At 42.0% G+C, this 17,873-nt stretch overlaps 2 protein-coding genes across 2 annotated transcripts; both read right to left on the bottom strand.

The window, feature by feature from the left end:
- Nucleotides 1-3,106: 3,106 nt before the first annotated feature.
- LOC114793012 (fatty aldehyde dehydrogenase-like) lies at nt 3,107-11,369 on the bottom strand. The gene is made up of 11 exons (XM_028984597.1): nt 11,209-11,369; nt 10,684-10,846; nt 10,365-10,596; nt 9,232-9,317; nt 6,221-6,429; nt 5,967-6,084; nt 5,464-5,605; nt 4,683-4,849; nt 4,455-4,554; nt 4,139-4,377; nt 3,107-3,538 (listed from the first exon to the last, which is right to left on the bottom strand). The coding sequence occupies exons 2-11, from the start codon at nt 10,843-10,845 to the stop codon at nt 3,524-3,526; spliced, it is 1,470 nt and encodes a 489-aa protein (XP_028840430.1). The 5' UTR covers nt 10,846; nt 11,209-11,369; the 3' UTR covers nt 3,107-3,523.
- A 2,702-nt stretch (nt 11,370-14,071) lies between these two features.
- LOC114792834 (vitronectin-like) lies at nt 14,072-16,789 on the bottom strand. Its single transcript, XM_028984306.1, has 9 exons — nt 16,641-16,789; nt 16,450-16,569; nt 16,140-16,358; nt 15,797-15,936; nt 15,525-15,681; nt 15,303-15,458; nt 14,597-14,831; nt 14,345-14,448; nt 14,072-14,221 (listed from the first exon to the last, which is right to left on the bottom strand). The coding sequence occupies exons 1-9, from the start codon at nt 16,690-16,692 to the stop codon at nt 14,109-14,111; spliced, it is 1,296 nt and encodes a 431-aa protein (XP_028840139.1). The 5' UTR covers nt 16,693-16,789; the 3' UTR covers nt 14,072-14,108.
- Nucleotides 16,790-17,873: the final 1,084 nt, after the last annotated feature.

The following is a 17,873-nucleotide window of genomic DNA, read 5'->3' on the forward strand; positions in this document are numbered from 1 at the left end:
AATGGCTGACTGGAGAGACGCACAAACACAGGGGATCGACGCAAATGAATTTAGACTGACGCAGCCCTTGTGTTAACCAGCGTTGGGAAGATTACTTTGGAAATGTAATTTATGATTCATTTTATAAATTAGGAATGAATTTTCTTCCCCGTTAAACATTTAATTATAACAGTATTAAACACTCACTACGGTCCTTTCAATACATGAGTAAACTTCATTATATTTCATCAATTTATGATCATATAACATAAGATAAGGATTCTTTATTAGTTGGAAATTAATGGGAAATTTGCATAGTCAAACAATTGACATACAAAAGAAACATAAAATGCAGAAGCATCAGAACAGAATCAAACTTTCAGCTGTGGAGGGTGTAACGTGTTGGTTATGTTACAGGAAATAACACAACTAAATCAATAAATGTATTCTTGTCCCTTAGTACAGTATATAATATATAATAATAGTTATTATAACATTAAAAAGGACCCACAACATATCAGTTACTGTAACTGAAACATGCTGATCAGCATTATTCCTCTCGACTGCATGATCTCCCACGCTTCAAATATCCGGCCAGTTCACATGAAACATAAAACCTGTGCAAAACAAATTCCCAATGCAACTGGTCAACAAGGTCGTTCTGCGACATTATTGTTTAAAACCCCCCTCCCCCCAAATTTTCCTTCTGCTCCTGACTCACATCACATGCTTTTCCGCAAGTAATAACACATTCGCCATTCCTAACATTTCATTCTTTTTGCTAAAACATCTTGTCCTCAGTAGGCCAGTGGAACTTTCTATTTTATTTGTGGTTTTATTGTGGCCGTTATTATTTTATTGTTTTATTCGCTGTCGCTCTTTTCTTTCTGTCTGAGTATAGCACTTTGGTCAACTGCGTTGTTTTAGTCCTTTATAAATAAATTGGAACTTGAACTTAGTTACAAGAATAATTAGACTGGAGACAACATATAAATAAATTAACTATTATTAAAACCATTCTTGCGCCTCGTAATTTTTAAGTCCGCTTCGCTACAGAGGGAAATAATTAATATCGGCATACAGTATTAACATGTAACTACAGCTGGAATCCTGAATTTCACAATAGGATTTTAATGACATTATTTCTGTTGCTTGCATATTATTGTTGTGCAAAAATCGCTGGCATATCTCTCAGAAGTCTTTCTCAACTGGTGAATTCAGGACTAATAAGACTAATCTGTTTTAAAATGTTGTGTTTTTGTGTCACATGAAAGTGATTGTGACACACTGCACACAACGGAATGTGTTACGAGTCCACTTCCCCACCCGCTAGGCCACCACTGCCCATACAGTGCATCCAGACAGTATTATGTTATGTTACAGCCTTATTCCAACATGGAATCATCATTTTCCCTCAGAATTATACACACAACACCCAATAATGACAATGTGAAAATGTGTGAAAGAACATGTACATAAGTATTCACAGACTTTGCAATGAAGCTGTACTTTACTTTACTTTACTTTATTTAGCAGACGCTTTTATCCAAAGCGACTTACAAGAGGAAGACACAAGCAATTCTTGTTCGGTTTCTATAGAATATTGAGTTTACAAACTAAGAGCCCTGATAAGGCTTAGACTTGTCAGTGAAGAGCATGCTCGGCGATTGTAAGGTGCTAGACTAAGAAAAATTATAATGTATTTATACATTTTTGTATTGTTTGTGCAATGTGTACGCATGTGTGTGTGTAAGTGTTAGATTTGTCTGTAATATTAACAACTAGCTGTAAATGAAGCTCAGGTGACTGTTTCCTGTTTCCCCTGATCTTCCTCGAGATGTTTCTGCAGCTTAATTGGAATCCAGCTGTGGAAAAAAACAGTTGATGGAGATGGTTTGGAAAGGCACACATCTGTCTATATAAGGTCATACAGTTAACAGTTCATGTCAAGAGCACAAACAAAGCATGAAGTCAAATGAATTGTCTGTAGACCTCCGAGACAGGATTGTCTCCAGACACCAATCTGGGGAATTGTACAGAAAATTTTCTGCTGCTTTGAAGGTCCCAATGAGCACAGTGGCCTCCATCATCTGTAAGAGGAAGTTCAAAACCACCAGGACTCTTGTTAGAGCTGGCCGGCCACCTAAACTGAGCGAATGGGGGAGAAGGACCGTAGTTAGCTAGGTGACCAAGAACCCAATGGTCACTCTATTAGAGCTCCAGAGGTCCTCTGTGGACAGAGGAGACCTTTTTAGAAGGACAACTATCTCTGCAGCATCAGGCCAATACCATCTCTACAGTGAAGCATGGTGTTGGCAGCATCATGCTGTGTGGATGTTTTTCAGCTGCAGGAACTTGAAGACTAGTCAGGATCGAGGGAAAGATGACTACAGAGACATCCTGGATGAAAACTGGGGTGATGGCTTTATCTTATAGAAGGACAATGACATTAAGGACAACTCTGTAAATGTCCCAGCCAGACCCCAGATTTAAATCTGATCGAACATCTCTGGAGAGATTTTAAAATGGCTGTATACTGATGCTTCCCATTCTCATGAAGCTTGGGAGGTGTTGAAAAGAGGAATGGGCCAAACTGGCCAAGGATAGGTGTGCCAAGCTTGTGGCATCATATTCAAAAAGACTTGAGACAATACTTAAGAAGGCTGTGAATACTTATGCACATGTGATTTCTCCTTTTTTTTTTATTCTTAGTAAATTTGTCAAAACCTCAAGTAAAGTTTTTTTCATGTTGTCATGATGGGGTGACGTGTGTAGAAAAATGCATTTAATCCATTTTGGAATAAGGCTGTAACATAAACAAATGTGGAAAAAGTGAGGTGCTGTATGTATGTTGTCGTGAAGTGTTGGTTTGTGGTGTATGAACCACTGCCTGCAAATATCTGCACTTCAGGGAAGTTGGGAAAATTAAGTTGGTTAAGGTGATCTTGAGAAGCCAGAGTTCTTGTGCAGAATTAGTGTAAAATCTACAGTCCTTCTTGTACAAGATTAAAAGCTTTCTATTATTAATCAGAATAGATACAAAACCATTTATTCCAACAAGGAACAATAAAGCTACGGCCCGCCAGACGCACTTACGATTCATCTGACGCAGAAAGAATAACACAGATTTTTTAAGGCTCTGAAAAATATTATTTATTTTCTTTTAATATAAATTAATCAAGTTTGAATCATATGAATAAAAAGCTTCAGCCAAGTTTAAAACCAGTAAAAAAACAGTCTCTGGTAAGCGACACTAGATGGGAATGTTAATTGCTGTGTGCATGATCTTTCATATGACACAATAAATGACAAAGGACCACATTGACAGTGACGGTAAAAGTTCCTTCATGTAGAGAATACTTCATAAGAGACATACATTCATAAGTAAGCATGTGATTACTTCATAAATACCTAAACAACTGTTTAAGATTGTACGGCTTTGTAATATAAAATGGGTGTGAGTTTGGATGGTCCAGTAAACCGGTAAAGGCCACAGTGTTCTGCTGTGATATGTATTGTGGATGACTGTATCCTTTCAGCAATGTCACTGGAGAAACCTCTGCAAAAAAAACAGAGACAGGATATGTGACGTTCACAGTTTCCTCACATTAAAATGTATAGTTTCAACGTATTATTGAAAAGGTTGTGCCAAAGAGTTAAATTCACTTGATCACCGATCAGAATAAAACCAGATATTATATAATTATAGTTGTGGCAGTAAGACACTTTCAGGATTTTCTGGAGTGTGTTTTGGCGCATTGCAGCTTTGGCAAGTGACATATTGACAGGCTTGTGTTGAAGACAGAACAAGAAAGTAGGGTATCAGAGCTGTCAATCATTCATATATAAACTCTTTTTTTTAGATTTTAAATCATTAAACATTGTTTTCTGCCAGACAAAAATAACTATACACCAACAAAAATCTTCTTCAAATACAAATACTTTCTTGATTCAATCCTGATTCAAAGCTGATTGTCCATTTCTACCCTCACGGCTCCATGCTATGTTCTCTGAATCTTGCTGTGCCTCTGACGGTCCCTCCCCTTTCTTTTTTCTGGCAGATGTTTGCTACAGCTGGTGACGCAGCTGTTGACGCAGCTTTACATGAAGCTTTTTCTTTTGATAGCACCATTTAAAGAAGATGGTATCTCTCTCTGACCTGATACACAGCGGCCGCGATGACAGCGAAGATGGCCAGCATGGCCAGGCGTTTCATCTGGCCCAGGTCCACCTGTTTGAGGATGAGGAAACGTGCCCAGCCTAGCTTTTTTGCCGTATGGGGTGGGTAGCGCAGTTTGTTCACCCCCTCCATCTTCAGCTGCTTGATAAGGCAGCCACGCAGGTGGCTGAGCTGGTCGAAGGTGTGTTTGCCGTGGTAGGCGCCCATCCCGCTGTTGCCTGCAGAAGGCAGAAGACCGTTGGTCTTTAAGGCCTCAGAAAAAGGTGACCTTTTCAGCTCTGAAAGAAGGACTCACCCACACCACCAAAAGGCAGAGCGCTGACAGAAAACTGCACCAGGCAGTCGTTGGCCACGACCCCACCACTAGACGTCTCAGATATGAAACGCTTAATCAGCTACAGACACACAGAAAGGTGAAACATGGTCATTCTCAAGAAAAATACTTTTTTAGATTAAAATTAGTCAAAATAATAATTTCAACTATCTTGTGTTCTGCTGAATGGTATGTAATAAAGGTCCCTACTTTGCTGTCATGTGAGTAGATGTAGAGAGCCAGGGGCTTCTCTCTCTGGTTTATGAAATCAATGGCTTTGTCCACACTTCCAACAGTCAGGATGGGGAGTAATGGCCCAAAGATCTCCTCTTGCATGACCTTTGCATCTGGCTTCACATCACAAAGAACTGTGGGAGCTGGGAGAAGAACCACAGGTATCAATAGGCCTGTCACAATTATACAGAAATGTCTATTTGCAATTATTTTAGCTTACTGGCTATTTTTACATAACCTTTTCATACCTGAACCTGTCACTTTGTGGTCTACTGATTCATCAGTGAGAGTGTTACCCACTAGGCTACAGCTACCCCCACCGAAGCATCGCTTGGTTTTATTCCAAATGAGAAGTGTGAGTTAAAAAAAGTGATCGGTCCAGTTTGTGATAGAAAAGTGTCGGTCAAAAGCACTAATACAGCAAATCTATAAAAGCACCAGCCAATATTCTGAACCTGGAAAGACAACCACAGCTGCACTTCCGTTCCAGCAATGAACTACGACTAAATATAAATCCTGCTCCCTGATACCCATAAATTTTACAATATCACAGATGTTTTACTTTTAGACACATGCATGTGACAGAGACAATGCAAGAAGACAAGCACATGTTTATGTCAACAAAGTGTAATATACAGTATGTTTTCAATTAATTGTCATAAAAAATTCCATGATTGGTACAGGCATAGGTATGAAAAAAAAAGCACATTAATCACAGATGAAGGAACCACAGATAATCAAAGATTGCAATACACACCAATGTAGCAGTCAGACTCATCACCATCACCCCCCACTGCCACCGTGCAGCCATCGAGCATCGACATGACACGCCTGTAATGGCGCTGGTTGACAATGCGTCCATAATCTGGGCAGGTTTTGGGATTTTCAGTGTAGAATTCCTGAGAGGATCAAAAGAAACCCAACAATTCCATCCATGTAGATCAGCACACATGTTCATATGAACTCATGTTCTTTATTTATGTTGTAATTATATATATATTCACTAAATGCATGTTCTTTATGGCTCCATTATAAAATTTTTTGAGGGAAATATAATTGAAACATTAGGAACTAAATAAAGAACAGGAATCAACAATGGTACTGAAGAATATGCTCGTCTTCACATATGACAATGTTTTATCTATATTACATTATTTTCTTCCTTGAACTCAGCTCTACACTCTACATACTATCTTTCTTCTAAATGTGTAATCAGGCCAAAGTCAGTATGTTCATGTGATTTAACAATTATTCTCAGACCTTCACGTTCTGGCGTATCTCCTCCACAACAAGGTCCTGGATGCTGGGGTCACAGAGAATGTAGTCTGGGGCAATGCACGTCTGTCCGCAGTTAGTGAACTTTCCCCAAGCAATACGGCTGCAGAAACACACAGACACAAGTCCATATAATGATGGTACACTAAACCCGACACAGCACAACACAAGCATTTTACATTAGTTAGAATTATATCTCTTTTTAATTTTCATGAGTGAGAGTTGCTGGACGTTCTGACCGGCAGGCGATGCTGATGTTGCAGTTCTTGTCGATGTAACAGGGGCTTTTGCCCCCCAGCTCCAGAGTGACGGGGGTCAGGTGGCGTGAGGCAGCTTCCATCACCACTTTGCCCACAACGCTGTTGCCCGTGTAAAAGATGTGATCAAAGCGTTGCTTCAGCAGCTCCTGAGTCTCTGCGACACCTCCCGTCACCACAGGGTAGAGTTCCTGAAAATGACACTCATGGTCATTTCTCGCGTTTTCTCCTCCTTGACCTCACCACAACTTTCTGAACTCTGCCTGGACTTCACAACACAACTGCCGAACCCCGGAACGATGCCCCCTTCCTGAATCCAGCGTCTCTACAGCCCAAGCCCCTGACAGGGAATATACCATGTTTGGCTGCAAGCATGAGTTTATTTGTGCTGTATGAATAAATGCAAAACATGCATTTCACCACAGGCCCATACATACATACATATATACAAACAAATACAAATGTATGAGCTTAACATGGAATCTACACAGACTGTATTTTTCCACACGCTGCGGAGTTTTCCACAGAAAAAATGTCTCCTCATCTGCCACTCACACCCTTCGTAACCCAGACAGAACCCAGGCCTAAACTCTAGCTAGGTAAACTGCAGGTCTACCCATGTGCTCCCATACCAGAAGGGAGATCTGATTTTGTGCCCTGGTCCCAGCTTCAGTGACAGCATCCTCTGAAGACCTCAGTCAGCTCTGAAGGAGAAGTGATTACTTGCTTGGATTACAGAGCTGAGAGAAATCAGACACTCTTCATATGAATACTCTTCATATTCACTATTTTTTTTATCTGTGATGAAGGCTGCTGTTTATAACCAGCCTCCTAGTGGAATGTGATTTGTCTCACAGGTCTCTAAATCCATCAACCCCAACTTGGAGAGGACAGAAAAGGTTACACTATATGGACATATGACCATTACACCAGGACTGGTGGAGGTAACCCCTTCTGTCCTCTCCAAGTTGGAAAGCCCATGTCCTGGCACATGACTTCGGTCCGAATGCGGAACTGGGTGTCCCGCCTCGTATCTAACTGGGTGGTGCCCGTAAATCAGCGCTCTGTCGTTGTTGCTTCCATGCACACGACTCGGCTCACCTACTCACCCGGCGTCAAAGTACGAACTATCCTTGTTTGTTTCTCCTCCAACCCCTTGTTCCCAAATTGTATTGGCTAATCTTTTGTGTCCGTATCAATGAGCAATGACACTGGTGGGTGCACAGCGCAAGCTGACTCAGGCTTGGGGATTAAAATGGAAGTTACTCATCAACCTTGTTGTGCCTAATCCACAACTGGGTTTGTCGTTACCTACAACACACACTCTCTCTCTGTCTCCCCGATCAATCGTGACATCTCACACAACCCATCCTCAGCACCTTCAAAGAGCGACAACTGAGAGCATTCTGACCAGCTGCATCACTGTCTGGTTTGGGAACTGCACCATGTCGAACCCCAACACCCTAGAGTCGAGATTGAGAACAGCTGAGAAGATCGTCGGAGTCTCTCTTCCCTCCATAACGGACATTTACCACACACACTGCACCAGGAAAGCCACCAGCATTCTGAAGGACTCTACACACCCCTCACATGCACTCTTCACCCTCCTACCATCTGGAAAAGGGTACTGAAGCATTCTGGCCCTTACGGCCAGACTGTGCAACAGTTTCATCCCACAGGCCACTCGAGTACTTTCCCTTTTTGGACTGACGTGCATTTTATGTCAGTATGTAACTTTGTTTAAATGTTACATGAAGCTCCGGGTTCCAGAGAAACGTTGTTTCTGTTCACTATGTACTGTCTAACATGTATATATCTGAAATGACAATAAAGCTCAACTTCAACACCAGGAGTTTGCAACTACAGGGTGGGCCATTTATATATATAATAAAATGGGAATGGTTGGGGATATTAAACTTTTCAAGTCGGTCATCTTGGACATTGCAGTCAAACCTTGATATGGAGTTATCGTTAAAATTCTGCAGTTACAACAGCTTCCACTCTTCATGGAAGGCTAACCCCAGAATTTGTTGGTGGGAATCTGTGCCCATTCATTCTGTAGAGAATTTAAGAGGCCAGGCACTGATATTGAATGAGCAGGCCCAGCTCGCAATCTCTGCTCCAGTTCATCGTAAAGGTTGAGGTCAATTCTGAACTTGTTGACCCCGGCTCTGCCGTGTTATTATTACTGGCTTCCACGAACTAATAATAACATGTACATTTGATTGGATGAAATCTCCCAAACCAGACTTGGTATCCTATCACAGCATGATTCTTGATGTCACTGAGGTCTTCAGAACGACCCATTGTGCTTCTAAAATGTTTGTAAATGGAGACTGCATGCCAATGGGTCTGGCTGAAAAACCTTCAGTGATTAAGAGGTGTGTCCCATGCTTTTCTCCATACAGTGTATATCATTCAAGGGTCCTGGAGGTCATAGTCAGGCTCTCCACTGTTCATTCTCATGTATGGCAGTTGGAACCTCCACTAGATGTCACCCCAACCTCAGATTTGTACATACAGCGTCTGCTCACACTCCCAAATAGTGAAACCTACTGCATCTACATACAGCGCTTGATTCCTGTATTATTTGCACTGCTGATGCTGTTCTGATATGTTGATTACTGTTGAATCAATAAAGACTTCAGAACATATGCTGAGAAATGCAGATTTACCCTCTGCAATAAAACAATTGTGATTGTGAGCCATGAATCAAACTATATACACTGAATCATAGTTAGTTCCTTCACACAAGACTCTGGAGATCCAGTGGGTTCATTAAATGATTTTTCTGGAAAAACGCAGACACAACTTATCGAATTGGAAAGACAGAATCTACAGCTACACATGCAAAACTTTAAGATATATTATTTGTATTTCTTTTTATTATTTTAAATATTTTTTTAAATAATTAAATGCTATTTCAGTTGCATTTTTGCTATTTATTTTGAGTGCATCCCTTAACATATAATACTGGCACATGAGTCACGTACCTTGTCCACGTAAAGTGGGAGCAGCTCCTCCATAACCTTAGCTGTGTGGGCACTGACCTCTGAAGGCTTCACCACTGCAGCATTTCCTATGGAGCAAAAGGCAAAAAACTTACGTTATACGCTTGCTATATATATTGTTTAATAAACAACACAGCATGAGCATTTTTTTACCAGTTATCTAATAATTTATTCACTGAAGAAAACTTCAACAAATACACTGAAACTCCTCACAACATCAGAAATTATTTTCACTTGTGTATGCATGTGTAATACATTATAAAAATGATACTTTAGTCTTGTAATAGTCTTGTGATAAATAGTCTTGTAAGGGCGTCTGCCAAATGCCGTAAATGTAAATGATGTAAATGTAATTCTGAGTGTTATTACATTTATGTTGGTTAAATCTACACTAATAATCTACACTAATAATCAAACTCATATATCCCATGTATAATGAGTTCTAATTGATCTGTCATGAGTGAGATGATAAGACCAGGGATGCACAGTGGCCTAGACCACTAGCCAGATTAGATGAAATCTGCAGTTTTTGAAAAAGGAGCATTTAGAAAAGTAGTGCACTAAGCAATAAGATATACTGCCTAGCTGTGTAGTACTGCTGTCATTGTTGTTGCTCACCCTGCAAATTCAAAATGACGTCTTATTTAAACATTATGGATTTAAACAAAATGTCATTGTGTTTTCAATAAATTAAGAAAAAAAAAAACATCTACATAAAAATCTTTTCAAAAACTGGAAGGCTACCATATGACTCCTGAAGGGCTGGTGGTTCAAAATATGTGCATGTATATTAAGGGAGGTTTTAGTTTTCATAAGGATCAGATCGAATCCTTTCTTCTCATAGATTAACATTATTTATCATAATCATTATCATATTGGGTTTGTCTGATGTAAAACAATAAAAATGCTTTGGCATCAGCATACTTCTGTATGGTTGATAAACAGGTTGCACTTTGACCTCTTTCTTCAGAGCCATTGCTCCTGCCAAACGTACTAATGAACCAACCCAAGAGGTGGAATTTGTCCCGTCTCATATCTCTGGAATGTAATTACACCATTGCATGAACGAGTCTGAACGGAGACCGGGAACTGGACAATGCAGAGAAGGTCGATACCTGCAGCCATGGCTCCAATGAGGGGCTGAATGGTGACGGCCCACGGGTAATTCCAGGCCCCGATGATCAGGACCACACCCAGAGGTTCCGGCTGGACGTACACCTGGTCTGAGATGGTCATCAGGTTCTTGGCGACAGGCCGGGGGGCAGCCCACTCTTTTAGATGACTAACTGCCAGGTCAATCTCGCCCTCCAGTCCCATCGTTTCATACAGAGGGGTGCTGAACTCACTCTGAGACACACATTCCAGCATAAATTCATCATTTAACTCCTGTGTTGACTTCTGATGTCTGACCATAGATGACTGTGGCACACTGACCTTCCTCAGGTCCTTCATCATGGCATCGGCGATGTCCTTCTGCCTCTCCACAAACAGGCGGCGGAGGCTCTTCAGCTGCTGCAGCCTGTACTCCAGCGGCTTGGACCGGCCTGTGCTGAACGCCTTCCGGGCTCGATCCACGGCCTTCTGCTCCCGAGACATGCTACAATGCAGAGCATTCACGTTATAATGGGTTACATAACATTCAGCGGACTTATACACACACTGACTCTGCCCAAAGTGAAATGTTTATTTCTGTCTGATGTAGGAGGACCGAGTCACGTGACACACCATTCCAAAAGCTAATAACTGGAGTGTAGCGGTCCTGCCGTGTAGTAGCAAGGCTTTATAATAACTTTATAACAGAACAAGACAACTGCTCTCGACTTTATACGAGACGGCAGCAGACGTGGACGTAAAACAGACACAAAACAGACACACGCAAGTAAAGTGCGTGTTTATTTTTTTTTTTAAGTAAGACGGTCTTCGTGAACAAAGTAATTTAGTACGCAGCAAAGCCCTCACCTTGGAATTATATTCGACTCGGCCTCTGTACGCCCACAGAACGAACGGTCCGGACCGTCCCTCACGGTCAAGCGCTCCAAGTGCCCCGGTAACCGGGATCGAGCCGGAGCGCAGTTCCGTTAAGACAAGACCCGCCCTGGCGCGCTTCGATTGGACAGCAGCCCGTGGCTGCCGCCATTTTGTTTGGGGGCGCCGGTTTGATTGGTCAGTTCTATTCCAATGCGAGCAGTGACAAAGAGGTGCGTATGGTCAGCGGGGCGTGACCTCTCACCTCGATGTGACGTAATGTTCGCGGGCCCCACGCCGGGCGACGAGCCTTTCTGTGCCAGGCGTGGAACACTCCACGGTGTTTGTCAAGGTGACTCAGCAGATGTAACTCGGTAGCGACACGTTTACGCAGGCTGGAGTGAAATGTCATGTTATAACTGTGTAACAAGGAATTAGAACGAAAAAGTAGAACGAAATAAGATTATAGCGCTCCTATAATTTTATCAAGATTTTGAATGATTAAAAAGATGATAAAGTCTTATTTGTCGCACTGTCACATCAAACAATCTTCACACGACACACCTGATTTTCAGTCTCACTCTAAGTGTTAGAAAATGTGGACCCTTTGAAAGAATAAAATACTGTAAATCCTGTTGATAAACCTAAAATAAATAAAGGCCCCATCAGTGCAAGTTCCCTGGAGTTATCCTGCAGTTATCCTGCTGGAATCCTCCTGTTCTGCTGCACATCAGTTGCGTTGCCAGCTACGAAAGGCCAAGTGTGCATTTATTCCATACCCTTGATATCAGATATGGCTGCATGTTGCTGCATATCAAGGATATGGAATAAATCTCCCCTGATAATCCAGATTTCACTTTCCCTGCAGCACCGGCAACTTTTCTACCAAAAACACAAAGCGCAGCCAGCTCACGTGACAGCATAAGCGGCCTCCAGGAGAGCCAACTGCCGCCTCCTTTTGTTCCTGTGTGGACCTCCTGCAGCTCTGTTTACATGCTAACCGAGGCGTCTCAACTACTCCATGTGTGTGTATGCGTCTATGTCACTGTCTTATTTACATAACAATGCTTTATTGTACTTGCTTTAATCCATAATTATAATGTAAAACCCACCAGGAATTGTTCAGATGAAATTGATGGCTGACACATATCGTTACTTCTGTGTATTTAGGTAATGAGATGCAAACCATCAACTTATTAATAAGCATTCATGAATTGAGGTCTTGAGTGAAAGCTTTGTATTCATCTTGTTTCTCTATTCCCCATATTGCTCTTGGTTTTTGGCTCTGACCTGTTGTTAAGTGGTTATGCACAGAACACAGTAAATCAGTAAAAAATGTAGAAATCTGTTTTAGTTGAACAAAAATGAATATAAATGTATATGATGCATTAAGTGTCTTACAACAAACGTTTTGTTGTGCACATGAAACTACACACACACATATTTACGGTTGAAGTGAGGCAGGGAAGGGAGAATCTGTCACTCCCTTGAGGTAGATTTTAAAACTGACCATTTTTCCCAGCAGAACCCAAAGCATCCCAATGCCTCTGCTGGATTGTTTTCTTCCCATAGTGCATCCTGGGGTCCCGTCCTGTTACTTGGGGTTCCCCAAGTAATGCACGCAGTCATCCACAAGTTGTAAAAGAACAGAGAACAGAGAAGATGCTGGGAGGTCACCAAACATACAACTTATTTAAGTCAAAGTCAACTTTATTGACTCACTCACTATTGACTTACTCAATATATCACACCATATCCAAACACACAGATAGAATAGATTGCAAAGCTTTGGAGATTCAAAAAAGGCCCTGTGTAAATGGAATAACACCCAAGTTTGACAGGTCTTAGGGTAGAGATGTGACTAAATGCAATTCAATAAAATGACAACAGTTTTCCAGAACACACACCTATTTCCCGCCTCTGTTGCCACCATGTGCCCAGTCAAATATGCCTGTCTAGAATGTGCCCTGGATACAAATATGAGGACACACAGAACCCTGTTCACTTTGCCAACAGCTATCTTGGCAAAGAAAAGTGAACATTCGTTCCAAGTATGTTAACCTTCGTAAGTTAGGCAATGGTTATAAAAACAGCTTCTAACCGCGTGGTCTTCAATTGAGATAAATTTGCAGGGAAGAGCATCCAGGTATATTTCTTGGGTTATTAAAAAAAATATATCCAATGATCATTGTTAAAAGAATTGCAAGAAAAAAAAATTTGAAAAGTATGCCAGAATTTTTTTAAACTGAAAATAGGTGGTGATTTAACTTATCTAAATATGGGTGGTGATTTGAATCTTCCAACATGGTAATGATGTTCAGATCAATAGATAACTGGCCACAAGGTTGTGCCAACACCACCCTGTAACCTACATCTGTGCACTGTAAAAAAAGACAAGTTGGGAAATCTTAAAGAAACATGTAACACTACCTTCTCTGAGGTCTCCAGAGTGACCAGAAGTTGTGCCGGATAGATGAGCCAGGGAGGCTAGCTGTAGTATTTTCTCCCCTCCCGACATGCAGTTAAATAGTTCCTCACCCATCCTCCCTTGAACCCATGTCCCTTGTCATTTGTGCAGATTGACAGCTGCTTAGAAATCTCAGATCAAACCATGATGTGTGGAATAGATCATTGTTCTTTGCCCTGGTTCACTACATTGAAAAACTGTGATAAACGTGAGCACAGATTCCAGAGAAGGCAAATCATCACATATTGCTGTTGCTGGAGAATAATCTAACCATGAGGGTTACATATTATACTTCCTGAACATAGAGTTGGAGAAAGAACTATGGATGAAGAGAAAAGAAGATGATGTCGAGGTTGGCATTTATTAGATCAGGAAGAGGAACAAGAGTAATCTGTCACTTTAACATGTCACCAGTGTTATGACATCATCATTTCTCTGCCAGGTCTTTGCATCCTAGCCAGTATTTTGCTATGGGTCTTGGATATGGAGGGGTTACATAGTCAATCTGTTTGGTTTGAAGGTCCACTCTGTAATATTTATCTGAAAAGAAAAAATACAGTACTGTATTATTTCTAATACAACACCCATGCAGTAGTGAGGATGATGTGTGATGCTAAATAAGTGCAGGGTGTGGAAGCAGAGATCAGTTGGGTCTCCATCTACCTTTCTTAAAGAAGAAGACGTTCTGGACCGGCATGCTGTTCTCCTGCGTCAGCTCGTAGTCTGTGTATTCCAGCTCAGAACTGAGCTTCCTGGCATCATCGTACCTACATCCAAATGACAGTTGCTTGCTGTTAACCAAGGTCTTTACCGTGACATTCAGCTGCGTTTCTGTCACAACTGAGATGCTGCTCTAGATTGCTCTAGCACTATGGGCCTATAGGTCGGTGATGTCTGATGGCTGAATAAAATCACCTTTCCTCATAGTCCAGAAAAAAATCTTCCCAGAAGAGCGAACGGGAGCGTCTGGATTTCTGACCCCGTCTGCCTTTTCTTTTCCTCCAGCCCTTGCGTCGGCCTTTTCCAGCAGCAGGAGCTGAGGTGGGCGGGACACTGATGTACAGGCGACCAACCATGGCTGCATCTATTGGTGGCTTGATCCCCACCCAGTCCTTTGAAATAAAACGTGGGCCTTTGTGATGCCCTTCAACTGTAAAAGCAGATTTGTGTTGGGTTAGTTGGTTTATTTGTACACTGTTGAAACAAATTGTTGGCCAAAAGGCTTTAGAGTAAAAGCAATATGCAGACAGCGTTGTGAATGAGTGAATTATCACCCATGCAAGGCTGAGGCACAGTTGCATGTGAGACTTACTGCTTTAAAATGGTTTTGCACAACAGTTTCTAACAGCTGCTTTTGAGACAATGCATCTTTTTTCAGGTGTACAGAGTGGAACTCAAAATATTTCAGCACACACAGTACTATGTGACCTAGGGTTCACAGAGGCCTCACCCTCAGAGGTTAAATTTGCTGCACACATTCCTGTTCTGTTCAGTTATGAATCGTCCCGGCACCAAAATAAACGTTTCAGTAACTCCAGACGGGAATTTCAACCAGTCGAACTTTCGCCTCTTCTCCACCCAGTGATCCACACAGGCAACAAACAAAGTGCGAGATGCTTACGGCCCTGGAAGAGTAGTGTGAAGAGGCTGTCCCAGCCGTCATTGCAGTACATGTCTGTGTATCGGCTGAAGAGCAGGGATGGTGAGGATTTGGTGAGGCGGACACACTCCTCATGTGAGGGCTGGTGCTGGAACTCATACTGGTAGTACTGGTCACCTGCATACAGACGTCAGTTCACTTTTTGTTGCAGAGAAAATGCTCCGCATGCATAACACTACTCACCTTTAAAGAAATACACCTTTTCTTTCCCATGATGCCCTGGGGCCGGGATGGCAAATGCAGCATCCACATCATCAGGAATCTTGTTAAAGCCCACGGATATATCTCGAGGATAATCTTCTTCCAGAATGCCATCATCGAAGCGCCAGTACTTATTGCCCTGCAGTTCGGTACAAAACATCTCCTTATTTCAATATGATGTGACAAGACAGGGCAAGAGGTTCAGAGGGCCGATTTTTAAGTTATACACAGAATATTTCATTTCAATTTTGTACCTTGAAGATGTAAGTCTTTCCTTGACAGTTGATTCTGGTGAAAGCTGCATCTATAGGACCAGCTATACCCCACACATCTTTAATGAGTTTAGGGTAACCAGGTTTCACTGACCGGTCATCCAGCTCAAAAAAATATTCACCTGAAACACACACACGCATGCAGAAATTGAACATACACACACACACACACACACACACACACACTCTCTCTCTCTCAATTATTGAAGAGGTAATTGCATGGAACCTCACATACTGCATTTCTATGAGTAATTATACTCACAGAGAGTGTGTGAGAGAGAGAGAGAGAGAGAGAGAGAGAGGGGTGGTGCTGAATAAATCTCACCCCTGAATGCATAGATGGAGCCATTCTTAAGCTGCATAAATGCATCGAAGGGCCGCCCACTGCAGGTGACTGCATCAGGGTCGGGGTGAGGAGTGGGAGGTTGGGTGGTGGTTGGCACTGGTGTGGTTGGGGCACGGCTGGTCATTGGAGGAAGGGTGGTGTAATTAATGTTGCTCATCTGTTCATCTTCACTGTCCACAAACGTGTCCCCACGAGTGACTGAAAAAAATCCAAACTGAAAAGATCAGCTGACACCTAAAACACTGACAATTGCAAAGCAGAGCAATGCTTTTGAAGGTCCTGCTCTTACCTTTATGGCGACATGACGTGTCAAAGTCAATGCAGCAGCTTCCATGGTACCTGCACATGTTGTCACACTGGCACTTTCTAAGAGGGTCAAAGCCATTCTGGCAGCGGCCAACACATGACTCTGAAATGAGACACAGAGGAGTCACAAAGCAGGCGAGAGGGCCACATTCTTGAGACAAGTTGAATGCTTACCATCGGCAGCATACGAATGCGACAAGAACAGCAACAGCAGTGGGAACCACATGTTGTTCCCGGGTCTGGTTCCACATCTGCTTAGAGAATAAACCCCTCACTGCCTTTTAATCAATAGTTCCAAAAGTCGCCCTCATCACTCTGTTTGTTTTGGGTGTTTTCCCAGAATGGTCAATGTTTGCAACCCATTCCTTTGTAAATGAATCTTCCACCAGCAAAAACACACCATACATAAAAAAACAGCAAGGAGTATCATATAAATTCAGTATTTGTCCTCCTCCTCTCATTTTGTCACATACAAATCATACGAATCATACAAATGACTGCTTGAGATCAACACAGGAGAGACAAAATTAGAAACCCTGATCAACGCATATGAACAGTCAAATAAAGATCTGTAAGTCAGTTTTAGGGACACTGGGATCCTTTTTGGTCCAGGTACTACATGCAGCACGGGGGCCTTGCAAGGGAGGAGGGGACATTTAATAAAAAGTTGCTTATTTCGGTCCCGTTGCACTTACCAAATAAGATTTTTGGAAACCGCGTCTAAACACACAGGGGCAGTGGTGGCCTAGCGGTTAAGGAAACGGCCCCTTAATCAGAAGGTTGCCGGTTCGAATCCTGATCTGCCAAAGTGCCACTGAGGTGCCACTGACCAAAGCACACTGCTCCCCGGGCGCTCCCTCACATGGCTGCCCACTGTTCACTCAGGGTGATGGGTTAAATGAAGAGGACATATTTCACTGTGTGCAACGTATGCTGTGCTGCTGTGTATCACATGTGACAATCACTTCACTTCACTCTTTACGAGGCTTGCAAAGTGTGTCCGTTACAAACGTTGAACACAAGATGGCGCCAGAACCCACGTTTCACTAAGGCGCCAACAGGAAACATTGACAAAAGGAGAAAAATAAAAAAAAGGATAATACAGCATTTTTTTTTTTTTTGAGTTTAAAGACTTAATTTTCATTGAAAAATGCCCACCACACCCCAGGGCAAAATAAAACCCATATAAATACAAATCTGTACAAATACAAATAAATACAAACAAAATCTATACCAGAGTGTGCAAAACAAGTCGAACGAATGAGGTAGCGTATAATAATATAGTATGAGTGTTATTGCCTGGTTGAAAAAACTGTCCTTCGTTCTAATTGTTCTTGACCTCAGCACCCTGAATCTGAATCATCTGAAACATCCTCTGTCCCGGGTGTGTGCAGTCTCTAGCGATGC

The sequence above is a fragment of the Denticeps clupeoides genome, chromosome 6, assembly GCF_900700375.1.
Source record: "Denticeps clupeoides chromosome 6, fDenClu1.1, whole genome shotgun sequence".
Classification (NCBI taxonomy): domain Eukaryota; kingdom Metazoa; phylum Chordata; class Actinopteri; order Clupeiformes; family Denticipitidae; genus Denticeps; species Denticeps clupeoides.

Excerpts from the sequence above, each read along its gene's own strand:
- LOC114793012 (XM_028984597.1), bottom strand. The coding sequence starts at position 10,845 with ATGTCTCGGGAGCAGAAGGCCGTGGATCGAGCCCGGAAGGCGTTCAGC. Across the intron at positions 4,555-4,682 it reads TCTACTCACATGACAGCAAA|CTGATTAAGCGTTTCATATC; the intron begins GTAGGGACCTTT and ends GTGTGTCTGTAG. Across the intron at positions 4,378-4,454 it reads TCTGCCTTTTGGTGGTGTGG|GCAACAGCGGGATGGGCGCC; the intron begins GTGAGTCCTTCT and ends TGCCTTCTGCAG.
- LOC114792834 (XM_028984306.1), bottom strand. The coding sequence starts at position 16,692 with ATGTGGTTCCCACTGCTGTTGCTGTTCTTGTCGCATTCGTATGCTGCC. Across the intron at positions 16,570-16,640 it reads GCATTCGTATGCTGCCGATG|AGTCATGTGTTGGCCGCTGC; the intron begins GTAAGCATTCAA and ends GTCTCATTTCAG. Across the intron at positions 15,459-15,524 it reads AAAGGTGTATTTCTTTAAAG|GTGACCAGTACTACCAGTAT; the intron begins GTGAGTAGTGTT and ends GTCTGTATGCAG.